General features: G+C 35.9%; 1 protein-coding gene across 2 annotated transcripts in view; it reads left to right on the forward strand.

Moving 5' to 3' along the window:
- LOC133543116 (LIM and senescent cell antigen-like-containing domain protein 1) overlaps window positions 1-18,497 on the forward strand; it is a 35,077-nt gene extending 16,580 nt beyond the window's left edge. Inside the window, exons 7-10 of one of the 2 annotated variants that reach the window (XM_061887564.1) lie at window positions 3,333-3,425; window positions 3,496-3,544; window positions 11,464-11,539; window positions 14,425-18,497. In XM_061887564.1, coding sequence (XP_061743548.1) covers window positions 3,333-3,425; window positions 3,496-3,544; window positions 11,464-11,539; window positions 14,425-14,539 — 333 coding nt within the window. In that variant the 3' untranslated portion in view covers window positions 14,540-18,497. Of the gene's footprint in view, window positions 1-3,332; window positions 3,426-3,495; window positions 3,545-11,463; window positions 11,540-11,674; window positions 11,898-14,424 lie in introns of those variants that run through there. The other variant, XM_061887565.1, reaches the window with a different exon arrangement.
- Window positions 18,498-18,990: the final 493 nt, after the last annotated feature.

Genomic DNA, 18,990 nt, shown 5'->3' on the forward strand with positions numbered 1-18,990 from the left:
CATTCTATGGCCGAATAGCGTCAATAGCTATTCGCTCAATAGCTTCAATTTCTTCTTCAATTTCGTTTTCGCTATCTACCTCCATACTCCGACTATCTGTTTCAATACATGCGTAATCTGTTGAATTGCTTAAGCCACTGAAATCCGAGTCTGAATCCGAGCTAATGTTGCTATATCTTGCTGTGGTAACCGCCATGTTGTTTGCATTGGCAGCCCTGTATGACGTCACAGGGAAACGGACAGTCGCATCGCAAATAGCGAAAATCAAGAACTTTAAAGCTTTTTTTAGGGATATTCGGGGAGGTGTAAAATTTTGAAAAAAACTTCGGAAAAAAAAAACAGCCACTGGGAACTGATTTTTATTGTTTTTAACCCTTTTGAAATTGTGATAATGTTCCCCTTTAAGATGGAAAGTGTAGCTGCCATTATGATGTTTTCTAATGACCGTAAGTCTTTAAATATACAAAGCATTTCAATGGTTTTGAATCTGCGTTTATGGATGATATACCAGTTACTATGGTAATTACTTAGTTACTATGGTCATCTACTTAGTTACTATGGTAATCTACATCACAGCAGCTCAGACGAGGCACCAAGTAGTATGGGGGGGAAGCGTTTCTACTGACGCGGAAGGAGCTTTTCACAACAAAGTTCTAAAGCAGGAGTAGGGAACCTATGGCTTTAGAGCCAGATGTGTCTCTTTTGATGACTGCATCTGGCTCTCAGATAAATCTTAGCTGGCATTGCTTAACACGATAAGTAATGAATAATTCCGCTGGTAATCACAGCGTTAAAAATAACGTTCAAATTATAAAATATTCTCATGTATTTTAATCCAACCATCCATTTTCTATCGCACCTGTTCAAGAAGTCGCATTAATGGTAAGAAGTATTATATTTATTATTGGTTAGCTTTAGAATAACAATGTTATTAAAAAGAATGAGAGACGTATTGTACTCTAAAAATGTTGGTCTTACTTAAAAATGTACGTTGTATTCAGTGTTAAAAAATATTATATGGCTCTCACTGAAATACATTTTGAATTATCTGGCTTTCATGGCTCTCTCAGCCAAAAAGGTTCCCGACCCCTGTCCTAAAGCTTAGTGATATATCAGATTGTGGGTGGGTTTATTTTGTACCCTTTGCATTCATAATTCACTGTTTGTTGCATTTTTGTTGTGTTTCTCTTGATTGTAAAATATGTCGATTGAAAAGGGGTCTGACGTTCATATTTTGTCAATATTCAGTGTTTTATCTTTAATAGAAAAATGTAAAATTCCATTTGTTTTTTAAGGCGGTCTGTCATAACGTTTTTATCATTCAGTCAGACAATATTGCAAAGTTTTGTATTAGTGTCCCTAAAAATAAATATATTGGCCTACAGACACATTTTTTTCTCTAAATGTGGCTCCCGAGTCAAAATAATTGCACATGCCTGTTCTGGACCATAAAGCGCACTGCCGATGAATGGTCTATTTTATTATTATTTTTTTTAATTTAATTAATCAATCCAGTAAAATAACAAACAACAATACCACAACAATGCAATACCACTTCCCAAACCTGCAACCAGCAACGTTCAGAATTAGAGATGTCCGATAATATCGGCCGATAAATGCTTTAAATGCGATCACTTCCTGTGTTGCTTTTGTTCATGCGACCAATCTTGCTTCATAACTTCCTTTTTTTTCCAACCCAAAAAAAAAGTATATAGGGTATTTTATTAAACACATTTGTTATTGCTATCGTTTTTATTGCGATATATATTGATATCCTTTTATCGGCCCAACCTTATGTAATTAATCTCTGATATAAGGCTACGCTGCATGCAGTTGTAATGTTCGACACACAGTTGACGTCTAAATGTCCTCTAATAAACAGATTATTTATTGTATTTTAGTCAAGTTTACCGATGCGGACACGTTTGTTACTGGATATTTTCTAGTACGCTTCTGACTTTGTATGTGTAAGTAATATGCAACTAAAATGATTTGATACGTGTTTATATTGATAAATGTGCTGTTTTATAATGCAATATTATTCAATGAATAACATTTATTATGTACGTTTAGCTTTTGTGCTCTTTTTTGCTTGGCTATTGTGTAGCTGCTAGCTTCGAGTAGTCTATAGCCTTGCATGTTTACCTTATGTAAAGGACTAAAATAGTGCTTTTTGGAGGACATGTAGATGTTAACTGTTTACCCAGCTTTGCACAAGTAGGACTGATTTGATTGTCTCGCAGATTTTAGATGCATGCCGCGGTAATCTGACACTTTTTTTGTTTCTGATATTTGACCGATTTGAATATCCGAACGGGACACACGCACTAACAAACAATAAACATAAAATAATTTGATCCCAAGCAAAGGTTGTATTGTATAAACATACACTGGAACATCAATATTATTATCTTATTAAACCCTGACATTAGGGACTGTCACTAGTTTGTCTATCCAATTTACCGCATTTTCCAGGCTAAAGAGCGCACCAGTATAAAATCCACACCCACTAAATTTTAGAAGAAAAAAATATTTTGCCATCTATTAGCCGCACAGGACATTAAACTGCAGGTATATACGTCGTGAAATGTTATTTACACTGAAAGATTTTGTAAATGTTTGTTTACATACCTTAATTGTATACAAATGGCGCCTGTTATACGGCAGGAATAGGTCTATTCAAACAAAACAAAAGTCATAGTCATGGACGCTAGCTCTCTAATCAGATAAAAAGACTCATTAACCACATGTTGACGTCTTAGTGAGTTTACTGAGGAATTTATGAGACTGAAACAATAAAAAATAATGTCATTGTAGGTTAATAATACTAACACAGTCACTCGTAAACGTGTTGGCAACGATTGATTACATTACGATAGCACGTAGAAATGTGTGAACATTCCTATAGACATCGCAGATGTGGCGGTTTAGTAAATATGAATTGTTTTTGTTGTATTGTAAAACTTGCCACTGTTGCTTGGTGTAATGATTGAAGAATGCATACGAGCATAAACACTATGGACAGTTAGAAGACGGAACGGCACTTCGGTTCAAAGTTTTAAACAGCAGGAAACACTGTAGCCATTCACCCAGCAACTTGTTCCAAAGGTGGCGCCATAGCACAAACAAGAAAACTTCATATCAATGTATTTGCACATGTTTTATGAAAAACTATTTGCATTATGACCGTCAGCGAAGACAAATCCATAAATTAGCCGCACCGTTTTATAAGTCGCAGGGCTTAAAGCGTCGGAATAAAGTAGCGGCTCATAGTCCGGAATTTAGGGTATGTTAAATTCTTCCCGTCATTAACATTTTTGATGTGCTTGCAGCATTTTGTGTGCGCCAAGTGTGAGAAGCCTTTCCTGGGCCATCGCCACTATGAGAGAAAGGGCTTGGCCTACTGTGAGACTCACTACAACCAAGTAAGATAAAAGTCAAAATGTAGATTTTTTTTGCGCTCCAATTTATAATGGATATTTTTTTTGTTTTAAGCTGTTCGGCGACGTGTGCTACCACTGCAACCGTGTGATTGAGGGCGATGGTAAGTATTAAATATGCACATCTTCAAACAGTTTTGTTGGGGGGGAAAGGGTTCATTCTAACATAGACAGTCTCTTTGATTTTAGATCAAAGGTGTCAAAGTGGTTTTCACTGAGGGCCACATCGCAGTCATGTTTGGCCCCAGACATTAGTTTTTTTTACTGTAAATAGATAAAAATGCAATTTTACAGTAACATTTTGGCACCTGAGCTGCCATTTTTTCAAAACGCAAATCAACAACCGTAGATGTTTCGGTGTATTACTGTAAATGCCTGCACCAACATTTATTACAGTAAGAAAAAGTACCGTTTTTTTCATTTAGAGAAAAAGGCTGTAAAAACCACAGTACATTTCACAATTTTACCATGAAATCTATTGCTACTTTAACATTGCACAATTTAATGGATAACTTGTTGTGAAATAACTCCATCCATCCATTTTCTACCGCTTATTCCCTTTCGGGGTCGCGGGGGGTGCTGGCGCCTATCTCAGCTACAATCGGGCGGAAGGCGGGGTACACCCTGGACAAGTCGCCACCTAATAACTATTAGTATTTATTTTTATCTAAAAATGGTTTAAATGTTTGATACTATATTTTTGCACAAACGATATTTAAGTTAACATAATTTTACGATTACATCCACTTCAATCCACTTTATTTGTAAAGCACATTTAAACAACATAAATGTTTCCAAAGTGTTGCACAAGAATATTAAAAACAATATTCAAATATTATCCATAGCTCCGCCAATGACTGAATACAAAACCAAAAAATAAATAAATATAAAAACAATATAAAAATAGATAGACGGCATGGCGCAGTGGTAGAGTGGCCGTGCGCAACCCGAGGGTCCCTGGTTCAATCCCCACCGAGTACCAACCTCGTCACGTCCGTTGTGTCCTGAGCAAGACACTTCACCCTTGCTCCTGATGGGTGCTGGTTAGGGCCTTGCATGGCAGCTCCCTCCATCAGTGTGTGAATGTGTGTGTGAAGGGGTAAATGTGGAAGTAGTGTCAAAGCGCTTTGAGTACCTTGAAGGTAGAAAAGTGCTATACAAGTACAACCCATTTATCATTTATTTATCAGATGATTAAAAACGATTTTAAAGGGTAAAATAAATAAAAACTATTAACGAAATCTAAATTTTAAAAACACAGAGGACTACATATACATGGACTGCATATATTTTTTCTCCCAAAATAGAAATAAGTGAGAAAAGTTACATAATTTTGTTGATACAGATTATTTACAGGCTTTCAAGGGCCAAATAAAATGACGTGGCAGGCCACATCTGGCCCCCCGGCCTTGAGTTTAACATTTTTGTTTTAATATTTGACATGCACAGTGAAGCGAGAGCCAGTACCAAAGTTGTACATAACAAAAGTAACTGATGTGGTTACATTGCTATTGACTTGATAAAAAGACTCCTAATTGTCCATGAGTGTGAATGTACCCTTGTGATGGACTAGTGACCAGTCCAGGGTCTGCCTCAAAACAGCTAGAACAATCTCCAGCTCACCTGGGACCTACACTGAGGAAAAGAGATAAAAACAATAGATAAATGTTTTGTCGTTGTTGTTGTGCTTGTAGTTTAGTGTTGTGGAACTACACAACCTCACAGAGAAGTTCCTAGGAGGTAGTTAGTGCGACATAATATGCAAGAAGTAACATCATTACTTTCTGCAGTGTCACTCCCAATTACCGTACTGTTATATTTTTTATGCAGTGTGCATGGACCAACATCATGACTTTAGCTTGCCTTAATCCTGATTAAATGTTATTTGTTTACCTTCTTCTACTAATATCAGCGAATGCGAACGCAGATCAGATGATGCTTTGAAAAAGCTGAAAGGCGTTTGGCCAAAACTAGAATGGATGGTTTGTGTTTTTGGACTTAGTCAGACTCATTATAAATTAGCGGTGCTCCATCGATTCACATCCAAATCGCAGTTTTTATTTATCCATCCATCCATCCATTTTCTACCGCTTATTCCTTTCGGAGTCGCAGGGGGTCCTGGAGCCTATCTCAGCTACTATCAGGCGGAAGGCGGCGTACACCCTGGACAAGTCGCCACCTCATTCATTCCCATTCTAAATTGATTCATCATGTTCAATAATTGATGTATTTTTTTGTGTAAAATATGTTTTTTTTTATTATAAATTGTGTGATGGTGAACATTAAACAACTATTGTTATTTATTAGTAATATTTATTAGAGATGTCCGATAATATTGGACTGCCGATATTATCGGCCGATAAATGCTTTAAAATGTAAAATCGGAAATTATCGGTATCGGTTTCAAAAAGTAAAATTTATGACTTTTCAAACGCCGCTGTACGCAGTGGTGCACGGACGTAGGGGGAAGTATAGAGCAGTTGTGTCTCCCAGTTATACTTGCCAACCCTCCCCATTTTCACCGGAGACTCCCGAATTTCAGTGCCCTCCCGGAAATCTCCCGGGGCAACCATTCTCCCGAATTACTCCCGATTTCCACCCAGACAACAATATTGGGGGCGTGCCTTAAAGGCACTGCCTTTGCGTGCCGGCCCAATCACATAATATCTACGGCTTTTCATCCACACACACAAATGAATGCAAACATACTTGAACAACAGCCATACATGTCACACTGAAGGTGGCTGTGTAAACAACTTGAAAACTGTTACAAATATGCGCCACACTGTGAACCCACACCAAACAAGAATGACAAACAGATTTCGGGATAACATCCACACAGTAACACAACATAAACACAAGAGAACAAATACCCAGAAACCCTTGCAGCACTAACTCTTCCGGGACGCCACAATATACACCCCCACCGCAACCCCGCCCCCCTAACCCTGCCCTTCTCAGCCTCCTCATGCTCTCTCAGGGAGAGCATGTCCCAAAACTCCAAGCTGCTGTTTTGAGGCATGCTAAAAAAAAATAATGCACTTTGTGACTTCAATAATAAATATGGCAGTGCCGTGTTGGCATTTTTTTCCATAACTTGAGTTGACCCCGAAAGGGAATAAGCGGTAGAAAATGGATGGATGGATGGATGGATGGAGTTGATTTATTTTGGAAAACCTTGTTACGTTGTTTAATGCATCCAGCAGGGCATCACAACACAATTAGGCATAATAATGTGTTAATTCCACGACTGAATATATCGGTATCAGTTGATATCGGAATCGGTAATTAAGAGTTGGACAATATCGGATATGGGCAAAAAAGCCATTATCGGACATCTCTAATATTGTGAACTCTCCTGAAGGAATCAATAAAGTCCTGTCTATCTATCTATCTATCTATCTATCTATCTATCTATCTATCTATCTATCTATCTATCTATCCATCTATCCATCTATCCATCTATCCATCTATCCATCTATCCATCCATCCATCCATCCATCCATCCATCCATCCATCCATCTCTGTTTAAATTATGAATCGATTTAGAATGGGAATAAATACAAATCGCGATTTGGACGTGAATGATAATATTATTTGTGTTACGTGGGAAGGTGTGCATGGACCAAGAGCTTTTCATTAGTTTGCTTTAATCCCGATTAAATGTGGTTTCTTTACCTTCTCCTGCTAATGTTAGTACATGCAAATGCAGATCAGATGCTGATTTGAAGAACTAAATGGCGTTTGGAATAATTGTGGTTTTACTCAGACTCATTGATTATCAGGAGTGCTTAATGGATTCACTTTCAAATAGTGATTTTTATTTATTCTCATTCTAAATCAAGTCATAATTGTTTTATTCGTTATTATTATCATAATTATTATTATGAATGTTCAGTTTAGTTCAGTTCAGTTTTTATGTATCTCCTTCATTGATGTGCATCTTTGATCAATAGACAATAAACCTCTACAACGGAACACACATTTACACACCAATAGCTGAGAAAGAACAGGATGAAGAAAATCTTATATTTTCCTGCCCCCTTCAACATAATACGTAGTCTTACTTAATGGATAGCATACAAACCAAACAAATACATCCAAATATAATGAAAACAAACAAAAAACACAGTGTAAAACTTCATGAAGTACAAACCGAACAAAAAAAGTAATATACACCTCACAGGATGATAGAAAACAAATACAAAACCAGACAAAAAAATAAGTAAAATAATAAATATAAAGCAAAATATAAACACTTATGGCTGTCCATATGATCTTATTGATCTTTATTTATACATTTTTTTCAATTGGAATATATTTCTACAATCTTTTATCTCATTGTAAAGAGAATTCCACAGTTTAACCCCCACCACTGATATACACATTTGTTTTAAAGTGGTCCTTGAATACTGATGTTTGAAATTACCTTTTATTCAATGCTCTTCATTGTCAGAAGTGATGACAAACATTTTTCGTAAATTTCCCAGTAATATTTTACTTTTAGCCATAAATTTAAAACATAATGTCTCTAACTTTACTAGCTCCTGTATTTTCAAAAAACTAGAATGAATAAATAATATGTTATCGTGTTCTAGACAGAGGTGGGTAGAGTAGCCAGAAATTGTACTGAAGTAAGAGTACTGTTACTTTAGAGATGTAACACTCAAGTAAAAGTAAGGAGTAGTCACCCAAATATTTACTTGAGTAAAAGTAAAAAGTATGTTGTGAAGAAACTACTCAAGTACTGAGTAACTGATGAGTAACCTGCTTGTTTAATGATTACAGCAACAAATAATGCACAAAAAAATAAAAATAGCAATGAGCAAATTCAGAGCCAGGAATATCTCTTAAGCAACTAAAACAATAATATATATTAAATAATAATACATTAAAATAAAAAAAATTAAGGCACATTGAGCCACAATAACTTAATAGCACCATAGGCTCAATAGACATTGATTGATTGATTGATTGATTGATTGATTGATTGAAACTTGTATTAGTAGATTGCACAGTACAGTACATATTCCGTACAATTGATCACTAAATGGTAACACCCCAATAAGTTTTTCAACGTTAATCAATTACTTAATTAATGACCAAGTCGAGGTGATCTACCTCATATATACATATACATACACAGTGTATGTATATATATGTATATATATATATATATATATATATATATATATATATATATATATATACATACACACACACACACACACACACACACACACACACATATATATATACACACATTTATATATACACATTTATGTATACAGTATATAATTTATATTTATTTATTTTGCCGTTTTTGTTGACATGTTAAAGGTGTTTTAATGAATATACATGCATGTTTAACATATAGATTCCTATCTTTCATGAAGACAAGAATATAAGTTGGTGTATTACCTGATTCTGATGACTTGCATTGATTGGAATCAGACAGTATTGCTGATAACGTCCACGTTTTCAAATGGAGGAGAAAAAAAGTTCCTCTTTTCTGTCTAATACCACATGAAAGTCGTTGGTTTTTGGCATCTTATTTGTCCAGCTTCCATATTCGTTTGTACACACTTTACAAGAAATACATTGGCGGCAAACTCCGTAGCTTGCTAGCTAGTATGCTTTGGCTTTCGGAGACTCTTATTTTGTTAGCGCAGGCGCGATGGAGCGGCACTTTTATTGTGAAGACCGGAACTGTGCGATCAGTCTTTAGGCTTTTGACGGGAAGTATGGTTGAAATAAAAAGTGTCTTTTTTCCTTTACACTTTTGATTGATTGATTGAAACTTTTATTAGTAGATTGCACAGTACAGTACATATTCCGTACAATTGACCACTAAATGGTAACACCCCAATAAGTTTTTCAACTTGTTTAAGTCGGGTTTTACGTGTAACGGTCATGTGACCGCCTAGCTCTGTTTGATTGGTCCAACGTCACCAGTGACTGCATGTGATTGGTGAAACGCAGGCATGCGCATCCTACATTGAAGGTCTGTCTGACAAACCAAAACAAACATTAACAGATCGATTAAAAAAAAGTAGCGAGTAACGAGCTGAATGTAGATAAATGGAGCGGAGTAAAAGTAGCGTTTCTTCTCTATAAATATACTCAAGTAAAAGTATCTTGCATAAAAACTACTCTTAGAAGTACAATTTATCCCAAAAGTTACTCAAGTAGATGTAACGGAGTAAATGTAGCGCGTTACTACCCATCTCTGGTTCTAGATAATCCATTTATAATCCTTGAAGCTCTTTTCTGTAGTTGATGCAATGCCTTTATGTTACTCTTATATGTGTTCCCCCACACTTCCACACAGTAGCTGATATATGGCAATATAAGTGCACAATACAATATTCGCATTGCCCTATAATCTACAAACCCTGTTTCCATATGAGTTAGGAAATTGTGTTAGATGTAAATATAAAGGGAATACAATGATTTGCAAATCTTTTTCAACCCATATTCAATTGAATGCACTACAAAGACAAGATATTTGATGTTCAAACTCATAAACTTTATTTTCTTTTGCAAATAATAATTAACTTAGAATTTCATGGCTGCAACACGTGCCAAAGTAGTTGGGAAAGGGCATGTTCACCACTGTGTTACATCACCTTTTCTTTTAACAACACTCAACTAAGGAAATTAATTGTTGAAGCTTTGAAAGTGCAATTCTTTCCCATTCTTGTTTTATGTAGAGCTTCAGTCGTTCAACAGTCCGGGGTCTCCGCTGTCGTATTTTACGCTTCATAATGCGCCACACATTTTCGATGGGAGACAGGTGTGGACTGCAGGCGGGCCAGGGAAGTACCTGCACTCTTTTACTACGAAGCCACTCAATTGTAACACGTGGCTTGGCATTTTCTTGCTGAAATAAGCAGGGGTGTCCATGATATCGTTGCTTGGATGACAACATATGTTGCTCCAAAACCTGTATGGAGCATTCAGCATTAATGGTGCCTTTACAGATGTGTACGTTACCCATGCCTTGGGCACTAATACACCCCCATACCGTCACAGATGCTGGCTTTTGAACTGTGCGCCTATAACAATCCGGATGGTTATTTTCCTCTTTGTTCCGGAGGACACCACATCCACAGTTTCCAAATATAATTCGAAATGTTGACTCGTCAGACCACAGAACACAATTCCACTTTGCATCAGTCCATCTTAGATGAGCTCGGGCCCAGCGGAGCCGGCAGCATTCCTGGGTGTTGTTGACGAATGGGTTTTGCTTTGCATAGCAGAGTTTTAACTTGCACTTACAAATATAGCGACCAACTGTAGTTACTGACAGTGGTTTTATGAAGTGTTCCTGAGCCCATGTGATGATATCCTTTACACACTGATGTCGGTTTTCAATGCAGTACTGCCTGAGGGCTAACGTGCAGTGATTTCTCCAGATTCTCTGAACTTTTTGATGATTTTACGGACCGTAGATGGTAAAATCCCTAACTTCCTAGCAATAGCTCGTTTAGAAATGTTGTTCTAAAACTGTTTGACAATTTGCTTACAAAGTGGTGACCCTCGCCCCATCCTTTTTTGTGAATTACTTAGCATTTCATGGAAGCTGCTTTTATACCCAATCATGGCACCCACCTCTTCCCAATTAGCCCGGACACCTGTGGGATGTTCCAAATAAGTGTTTGATGAGCATTTCTCAACTTTATCAGTATTAATTGACACTTTTCCCAACTTCTTTGTCACAGGTTGCTGGAATCAAATTCTAAAGTTAATGATTATTTGCACAAAAAAAATGTTTATCAGTTTGAACTTCAAATATGTTGTCTTTGTAGCATATTCAACTGAATATGGGTTGAAAATGATTTCCAAATCATTGTATTCCGTTTATATTTACATCTAACACAATTTCCCAACTCATATGGAAACGGGGTTTGTAACACATATTTGACTTGTTTAATATAAAAATACTCCAAGACGTATTTTTCCATACATGTGCAATATGAGATTTCCTTGTCAGACCTGTGTCATGTCTTCATTCCCTCAGTGGTGTCTGCCCTCAACAAGGCCTGGTGCGTCACCTGTTTCTCCTGCTCCACCTGCAACACCAAACTCACTCTCAAGTAAGTACTTCTTCTCCTAACCAGCTTCCCGAGCGATGCCGTCCGTCCACACTTGTCGTCCACTCACTTTGCTCCTTCCAATTTCCTTTCTCACTCCACACGCTTTCCGTGCGACGCCTTGGTAACTTGCTGTAGAGATAGGTTTGTTGAAATTGACCTGAAGCCAGTGTGCAAGCATTGCTATGATCGTATGCCCGAGGAGCTGAAACGCCGCCTGGCTCGCCGCGAGCGTGACGCCAAAGACCACAAGAGACAACCTTCCGCGTCTCAGTAGAGTTCCTCTTCTTTACAAGCTGCTGGTCGGTGCTCTTTCTGTCTTCTCTCTCATGTGGCATGACTAGATCTTGTATATCCTTTACTTTCTATCATTTTCTCAATGGAGGTCAATTTGTGTCTTTATTATGAAAGCATTTTTCACTGAATTTTTCTGCACTGAAATTTTTAAACACTGATTTTTTTACACTCAATTTGTTGCCTGTGAATTTTGTGAACTGAATTTTTTTTTACCTCAAATTGTGAAGACAATTTCGTTGAATAAAAGATTGTGAGCAAAATGTGTGTTTTGAAAAATTCAGTTTGTTAAAATACAGTGTTTTAAAATGTGGTGTGCCAAATTCCGCATAAAAAATTTCAGTGCAGAAATATTATATATATTTATATAATATAAATTATTTAATAATTCAATTTAATTTAATTAATTAATTTATTAATTATATATAATAACTCAAGACTCACTTCCGGTAAATTAAGACTGAAGCAATAAGTCCTGTGCTTCAGTCCTCATTTAATGGAAGCGGGTCTTGAGTTTAAAGCAAAAAACTATTACTACACAGAATTTTTCTATGCAGATTTTTTTTTTATTACACTGATTTTTTTCTGCACAGAAATTTTGTATGGCAAATTTTTTATCCACAGATTTTTTTCAGGACTAAATTTTCATGCACAGATTTTTTTTTTACACTGAATTTTTCCAGAAACAAATGTTTTTCACACGGAATTTTTCTGCACTGAAATTTTTAAACACTGATTTGTTTTTTACATTACATTTTTCAGAGCCAATTTTTTTACAATCAATTTTTCTGCACATAATTTTTGTAGGCAAAAATTTTTTTACACAGATTTTTTTCTGGACTGAATTTTTATACACTGACTTTTTTACACTGAATTTTTCAGGACCAAATGTTTTTCACAATGATTTTTTCTGCACTCAAACACTCAATTTTTCTGTCATGAAGTTTTTGTACACTGTTTTTACACTGCATTTTTATACACAGATTTTTTTTTCCTTCGATTTTTCAGAACCTAATGTTTTTCACCCAGAATTTTTTTTAGTTGATTTCTTTTTACACTCATTTTTTCTGCAGAGAATTTTTGTACGCCAAATTTTTTTCACACTGATTTTTTTCTGGGCTGAATTTTTATACACAGACTTTTTTACACAGAATTTTTCACAACCAAATGTTTTTCACACTAATTTTTTCTGCACTCAAATTTTTAAACATTGATTTTTTTTTTTACACTTAAATTTTCTGATGTGAAGTTTTTATACACTGTTTTTACACTGCATTTTTATACACTGATTTTTTTTTTTTTACCGTTGATTTTTCAGAAACCAAACATTTTTCACACTGAATTTTTCTGCACTCAAATTTTCAAACATTTTTTTTTTTTTTTACACAATTTTTCTGGGCCAAATTTTTTTACACTGATGTTTTACCCTGCATTTTTACACACTGAGTTTTTTTTTTTCTACTCAAATTTTCTGAACCTTTTTTTTTTTTACAGTTAATTTTTCTGCTTTGAAGTTTTTAAATACTGATTTTTTTACACTGCATTTTTATACACTGATTTTTTTTTTTTAGACTCAATTTTTCTGCACAGAATTTTTGTACGCAAAAATTTTTTACACAGATTTTTTTCTGGACAAAATTTTTACACACTGATTATTTTTACACTGAATTTGTCAGAATCAGATGTTTTTCACACTGATTTTTTTTTGCACTCAAATTTTTAAACACAGATTTTTTTTCTACACTCAATTTTTCTGCTGTAAAGTTTTTATACCGTATTTTTTTACACTGCATTTTTATACACTGATTTGTATTTTGTTTTTTTACCCTTTTTTTATCCTTAATTTTTCAGAACTAATGTTTTTCACACTGATTTTTTTCTTCACTCAAATGTTTGAACACAGATTTTTTTTACACTCAACTTTTCCAAGGAAAATTTTTTTGCACTCAATTTTTCTGCTGCTAAAATTTTATACACCGATTTTTTTTTTTTACTCAATTTTTCAGAACCATTTTTTAATACATTTTTCCATCTCTGAAGTTTTTAATACACTGATTTTTTTCACACTGAAATTTTACAAACTCAATTTTCAAACAAATTTTGCTAACAGGATATTATTCAATGAAATTGCCAGCATGATTGATGTTAAAAAAATTTAGTTCACAAAATTCAAATGCAAAAAAAATTAGTTACATAAATTTAGTGTCCAAAATAGCTTTTGTAATAAATACGCACATTAACCTCCATATTTTTCACTTCATTTGGAATATATAAGTTAGCAAAATGAACACATGTCAAAAAGATGAAAAAACTCAAGCACAGAGAAGTGACTAGTAGTGTCCCACGCCTCCCCAAAAATGCTGTGCCCTGCTCTTTGCCTGCACAGAGACATGCTTTGCACATGGCGGCATATTTGGCGCCATTAAAAAAATCAGCTCATCATTTTAGTTCTCCCGCCTGCCTATAAACCAGCCTCCAGCCAAAACTTTTGGCCAAACTTCTATGTTAATGACTGTTCAAGTGACTCAGATAAATGTGTCGTTTGAATGCACATGAGGTCTTGAATATCATATTCTTTCTTTTTTTTATTGCAGGAACAAGTTTGTGGAGTTTGACATGAAGCCCGTTTGTAAAAAGTGCTATGAGAAGTTTCCTCTGGAGCTGAAGAAAAGGCTGAAGAAGCTGGCCGAAGCTTTGGGACGCAAGTAGGCAACAACACAGGAGTTCCCACAATGGTGCTTTTTAGTCATGACAGTTCACTTTTTAAAAATGATATATATATTTACATATACTGTATGTCTATATATATGTGTATCTATGCATGTATGTATGTATGTGTATCTCTCTCTCTATATATATATATATATATATATATATATATATATATATATATATATATATATATATATTAATTACACCTTTACAGTCGTCCCTCGTTTATTGAGTGTAATTGGTCCCTGGCCTGACTGTGTAAAACAATGTTTATTATTACTGAATCTAATATTTTGATAGAGCAGATGTGTCCAAGAGTGTTCAGCGGTTTGTGGCACATTTAAAGAAAAAAGTGGAAAAAAATACATATCTTGCAGCTATTTTTTTAATTGCTTGCAGCACATTTTAAAGACACTTTTACAAAAAAAAACATACAAAGTGGAAATTACAAAAAAAAATACTGTTAAAAGGGAGAAGCAGTAGGAAATGGATGGATGGATTAAAAAAAACAAAAAAAAACATTAAATAACGGTGACTATCTTTACCGATCTCAACAACGTAATATAACTACTAGAATTGGGAATCTTTGAGTACGTCACGATTCAGCTCTATTTTTGATTCTTGGGGTGACGATTCCACTAAGAATCGATTCTCGATTTAGACCGATTCTCGCATTGTAATATTCGGTAAAACAATTGTAACATTTTCAAAACAGGGTAAGTGCGGGGTCTTACACAGTCTTAAAACTAAACATTTGAATTTGAGGCTCTAAAATGTGTAAAATTCTCCTAAAATCTCATAAATGGTCTTAAATACGAGGTCTTACAAATCTATTATTCTTAGTTTTATTTAAACCATGCAGAAACTTCAGTCTTGTTTTTGAATTGTTCGATTTTTGAGGACGCTCGATCATAACTGCAAAACAGAACTAAAGTAGGCTACCTGTGCTGCCCGGTCGGAAGTAATCGCGCATCACCTCATGGTGTTTGCTAATATTGTTTTTTAATTATTTTACAATAGAGAATCTTCTAGTGTATTTAGTTCGTAAAGCCAATGTGAAAGAGCAGTGAATAAATTCATAGACTTACAACTCATACTGGCTCTCTGATTATTCCTTGTGCTAGTCTTTATAGATATGAAAATGGCCTTAAAATATGTTCAATATGGTCTTAAAAAAGTCTTAAAAAGTCTTAAATGTGACTTGCCGAAACTTGCAGAGACCCTGGTTACATGTAAACAACCTTCTTTTGTTTGCAGACGAGCGGTATGACATATACGTGCTGCAAGTAAACATAGGAATGGCCTAAAAACGTCTTTCAAACCAGGGTTCCACAACCTTTTTTCCACCAGGGACTGGTTTAATGTAGGCACTATTTTCACGGACCTCCGTGTGACAGATAAAAACAGCAAAAAAACGAGCATGATCAATTTGCCTTTGTCTACAATCTGGCACATTAACATGTTACATGTCCATTAATGTGCACTGTCCCATGTACTCTAACAAAGGACTTGTAATATACATCTATTAACAAGATTATTGGTGTATTTAGTGGGAAAAGCTAGTGTTAAGTCACAGAAAATGGTTGGGGACCACTGTTTAAAACAATTGATTCTTAAAAATGCCTACATGAATAATTTAATTGATCTATGACAGCGATTTAGAGTCATAATAAGTAGGCATTGCGATCCGGATGACAATTTTTTTTTTTAGTACCCTTAAAAAATACTGCACTGTATTGCAAGTAAGACTTAATTTTAGACTAAAATTCAGGACCAATTATATGTGAAATGTTTTTAAAAAAACGACAATCCAGGGTATACTGAAACCGCAAAATTTGAAGAGCGAGGGGCGACTGTATAGCTATCGACACATGCATTCCCAAAGTGACCTTAAAGGCCTACTGAAACCCACTACTACCGACCACACAGTCTGATAGTTTATATATCAATGATGAAATCTTAACATAGCAACACATGCCAATACGGCCGGTTTAGTTTATTAAATTGCAATTTTAAATTTCCCGCGAGGTATCCTCTTGAAAATGTCGCGGAATGATGACGCTTATGTTGACGCGTGCTTGTGACGTTATTGGTTGGAGCGGACATGTTCTCCCAGCACCACTCACGGCTTAAAGTAGTCTGTTTTTATCGCATAATTACACAGTATTTTGGACATCTGTGTTGCTGAATCTTTTGCAATTTTTTCAATTAATAATGGAGACTATAAAGAAGAATGCTGTTGGTGGAAAGCGGTGGATTGCAGCTGCCTTTAGCAACCGAAACACAGCCGGTGTTTGTTTGTTTGTTGTGAAGCTTTAACAGAACGGTCAAGCGAACATGTTTCTCTACGTCATGGGTGTCAAACTCAAATACAGAGTAGGCCAAAATTTTAAACTGAACAAAGCCGCGGGCCGAGGTTGAACAAATTCACCTGCAAAATAGAGTTTGCAATAAACATAATAATAATAATTGAAAAATATCAATGGCATATCAAATTATATATTGTAGCGTCCCAGAAGTGCTAGTGTTGCAAGGGGTTCTGAGTATTTGTTCTGTTGTGTTTATGTCGTGTTATGGTGCGGATGTTCTCCCGAAATGTGTTTGTCATTCTTGTTTGGTGTGGCTTCACAGTGTGGCGCATATTTGTAACAGCGTTAAAGTTGTTTATTCAGCCACCCTGAGTGTGACCTGTTTAAGCATGCCTTGCATTAACTTATGTGTGTGTAAAATCCGCTTATATTGTGTGACAATGTTTGTATGTAGGAAAAGCGGACGTGATGCAAGGTTGTAGAGAACGCTAAAAGAAGTGCCATTAAAACACGCCACCAATATTGTTGTCAGGGTGGAAATCGGGAGAAATTTGGGAGAATGGTTCCCCCGGGAGATTTTCGGCCGGGTTGGCAAGTCAGAGTATTAGCGGTGTTAGAGCAGCATCACCGCTGTATAATACCGGCAGGCCAGCTCTAATGTTTAATTTGATATTGCCTCAAGGGCCAAAATAAATTACACGGGGGCCAGAGTTTGACACCCATGCCCTACGTCAACCAGCAAGTTTTTGGATGGGAAAATTGTGATATTAAGTTGGCTCTTACCGGAGACTTGAGCGAATTATGCGACCACCTGCAGCAGCTGTCAAAAAGGCAGCTGTGATCTTGGCTCCTCCATTTTCCCTCAGAGACACTGGTGGTCACCGCAGCTCTCCGACTTTCAGGTATGACTTTATAATCTCACTAAAACACTATTAACACAATAAGCAGATAAGGGATTTTCCAGAATTATACTAGTAAATGTGTCTAATAACATTCCACTACCGTCGCCTTTTCTTTTTTTTTTTTTAGTGCTTCCCTTTAACTTTCCTCATCCACAAATCTTTCATCCTCGCTTGGTCCGATTCGCTCTTGCTGCTGGTGGCTATGATTATAAACAATGTTCAGATGTGAGGAGCCCTACAACCCGTGACGTCACGCGCACATCGTCTGCTACTTCCGGTACAGGAAAGGCTTTTTTATTAGCGACCAAAAGTTGGGAACTTTATCGTCGATGTTCTGTACTAAATCTTTTCAGCAAAAATATGGCAATATTGCGAAATTATCAAGTATGACACATAGAACGGACCTGCTATCCCCGTTTAAATAAGAAAATCTCATTTCAGTAGGCCTTTAACTTAAGTATGTACTCAACTACATTTATCCTTGCGCTCTAAAAATGATCTTTCAGTGTGACTTATTCTTGTGCCTTGACTGTAATAACTGTGTCTTAAATGTCAGCTATGCTAACTTTAAATGTGTAAACCATTAATGCCTGTCAAATGGAGAGACCTAAAGCCACATGTATCAAATCTCCTATTTGGCTTCCATACTAGAGAAAACTGCTTTTAAGGTACTAAGTGTAGCTATTATGGAACTATATGTCAATGAAATAAAGTCCGAAAGAACTGTTTCAAAATGGTGCAAAATTGGCATTCAGCAAGTTGTGTTTTGTTCTCCATGCTCTGTGTCTGTCGTGCATACTTTTCTTTTGAGATCATATCGTAAAATGTTTGATACAAGCGGTCTCACTATTCCTGGACAGCCAGTTAACATCTAAATGTTCTCCAGTGGTGTTTTTCTGTATTTTAGTCAAGTCGTTTATAAAAGGTAAACACGCAAGGCTTGATACACTATGGACGGCTAGAAGACGGAACAGCACTTGTACTTCCGGTCGAAGCTTCTAAAAAGAAGGTCACCGCAGCACCCGCAGTGAGCAAACTCGTCCAAAAGATGGCACCATAGTACAAACAATAACACACCTTTTTAGTCTCTTTGCTTGTTTTTGGGGGTTTTTTCAGCTATTTGTATTATGACCGTCGGCGAAGAAAAATCCATAAATTATTGTCCGGAATTATGCAACATTAATTACTATATTGACAAATATGGAGTTTTAGACTGCAGCAATTATTACCTTCCAAA

The sequence above is a fragment of the Nerophis ophidion genome, linkage group LG25 (genome assembly GCF_033978795.1).
Source record: "Nerophis ophidion isolate RoL-2023_Sa linkage group LG25, RoL_Noph_v1.0, whole genome shotgun sequence".
In the NCBI taxonomy this organism is placed as follows: Eukaryota; Metazoa; Chordata; class Actinopteri; order Syngnathiformes; family Syngnathidae; genus Nerophis; species Nerophis ophidion.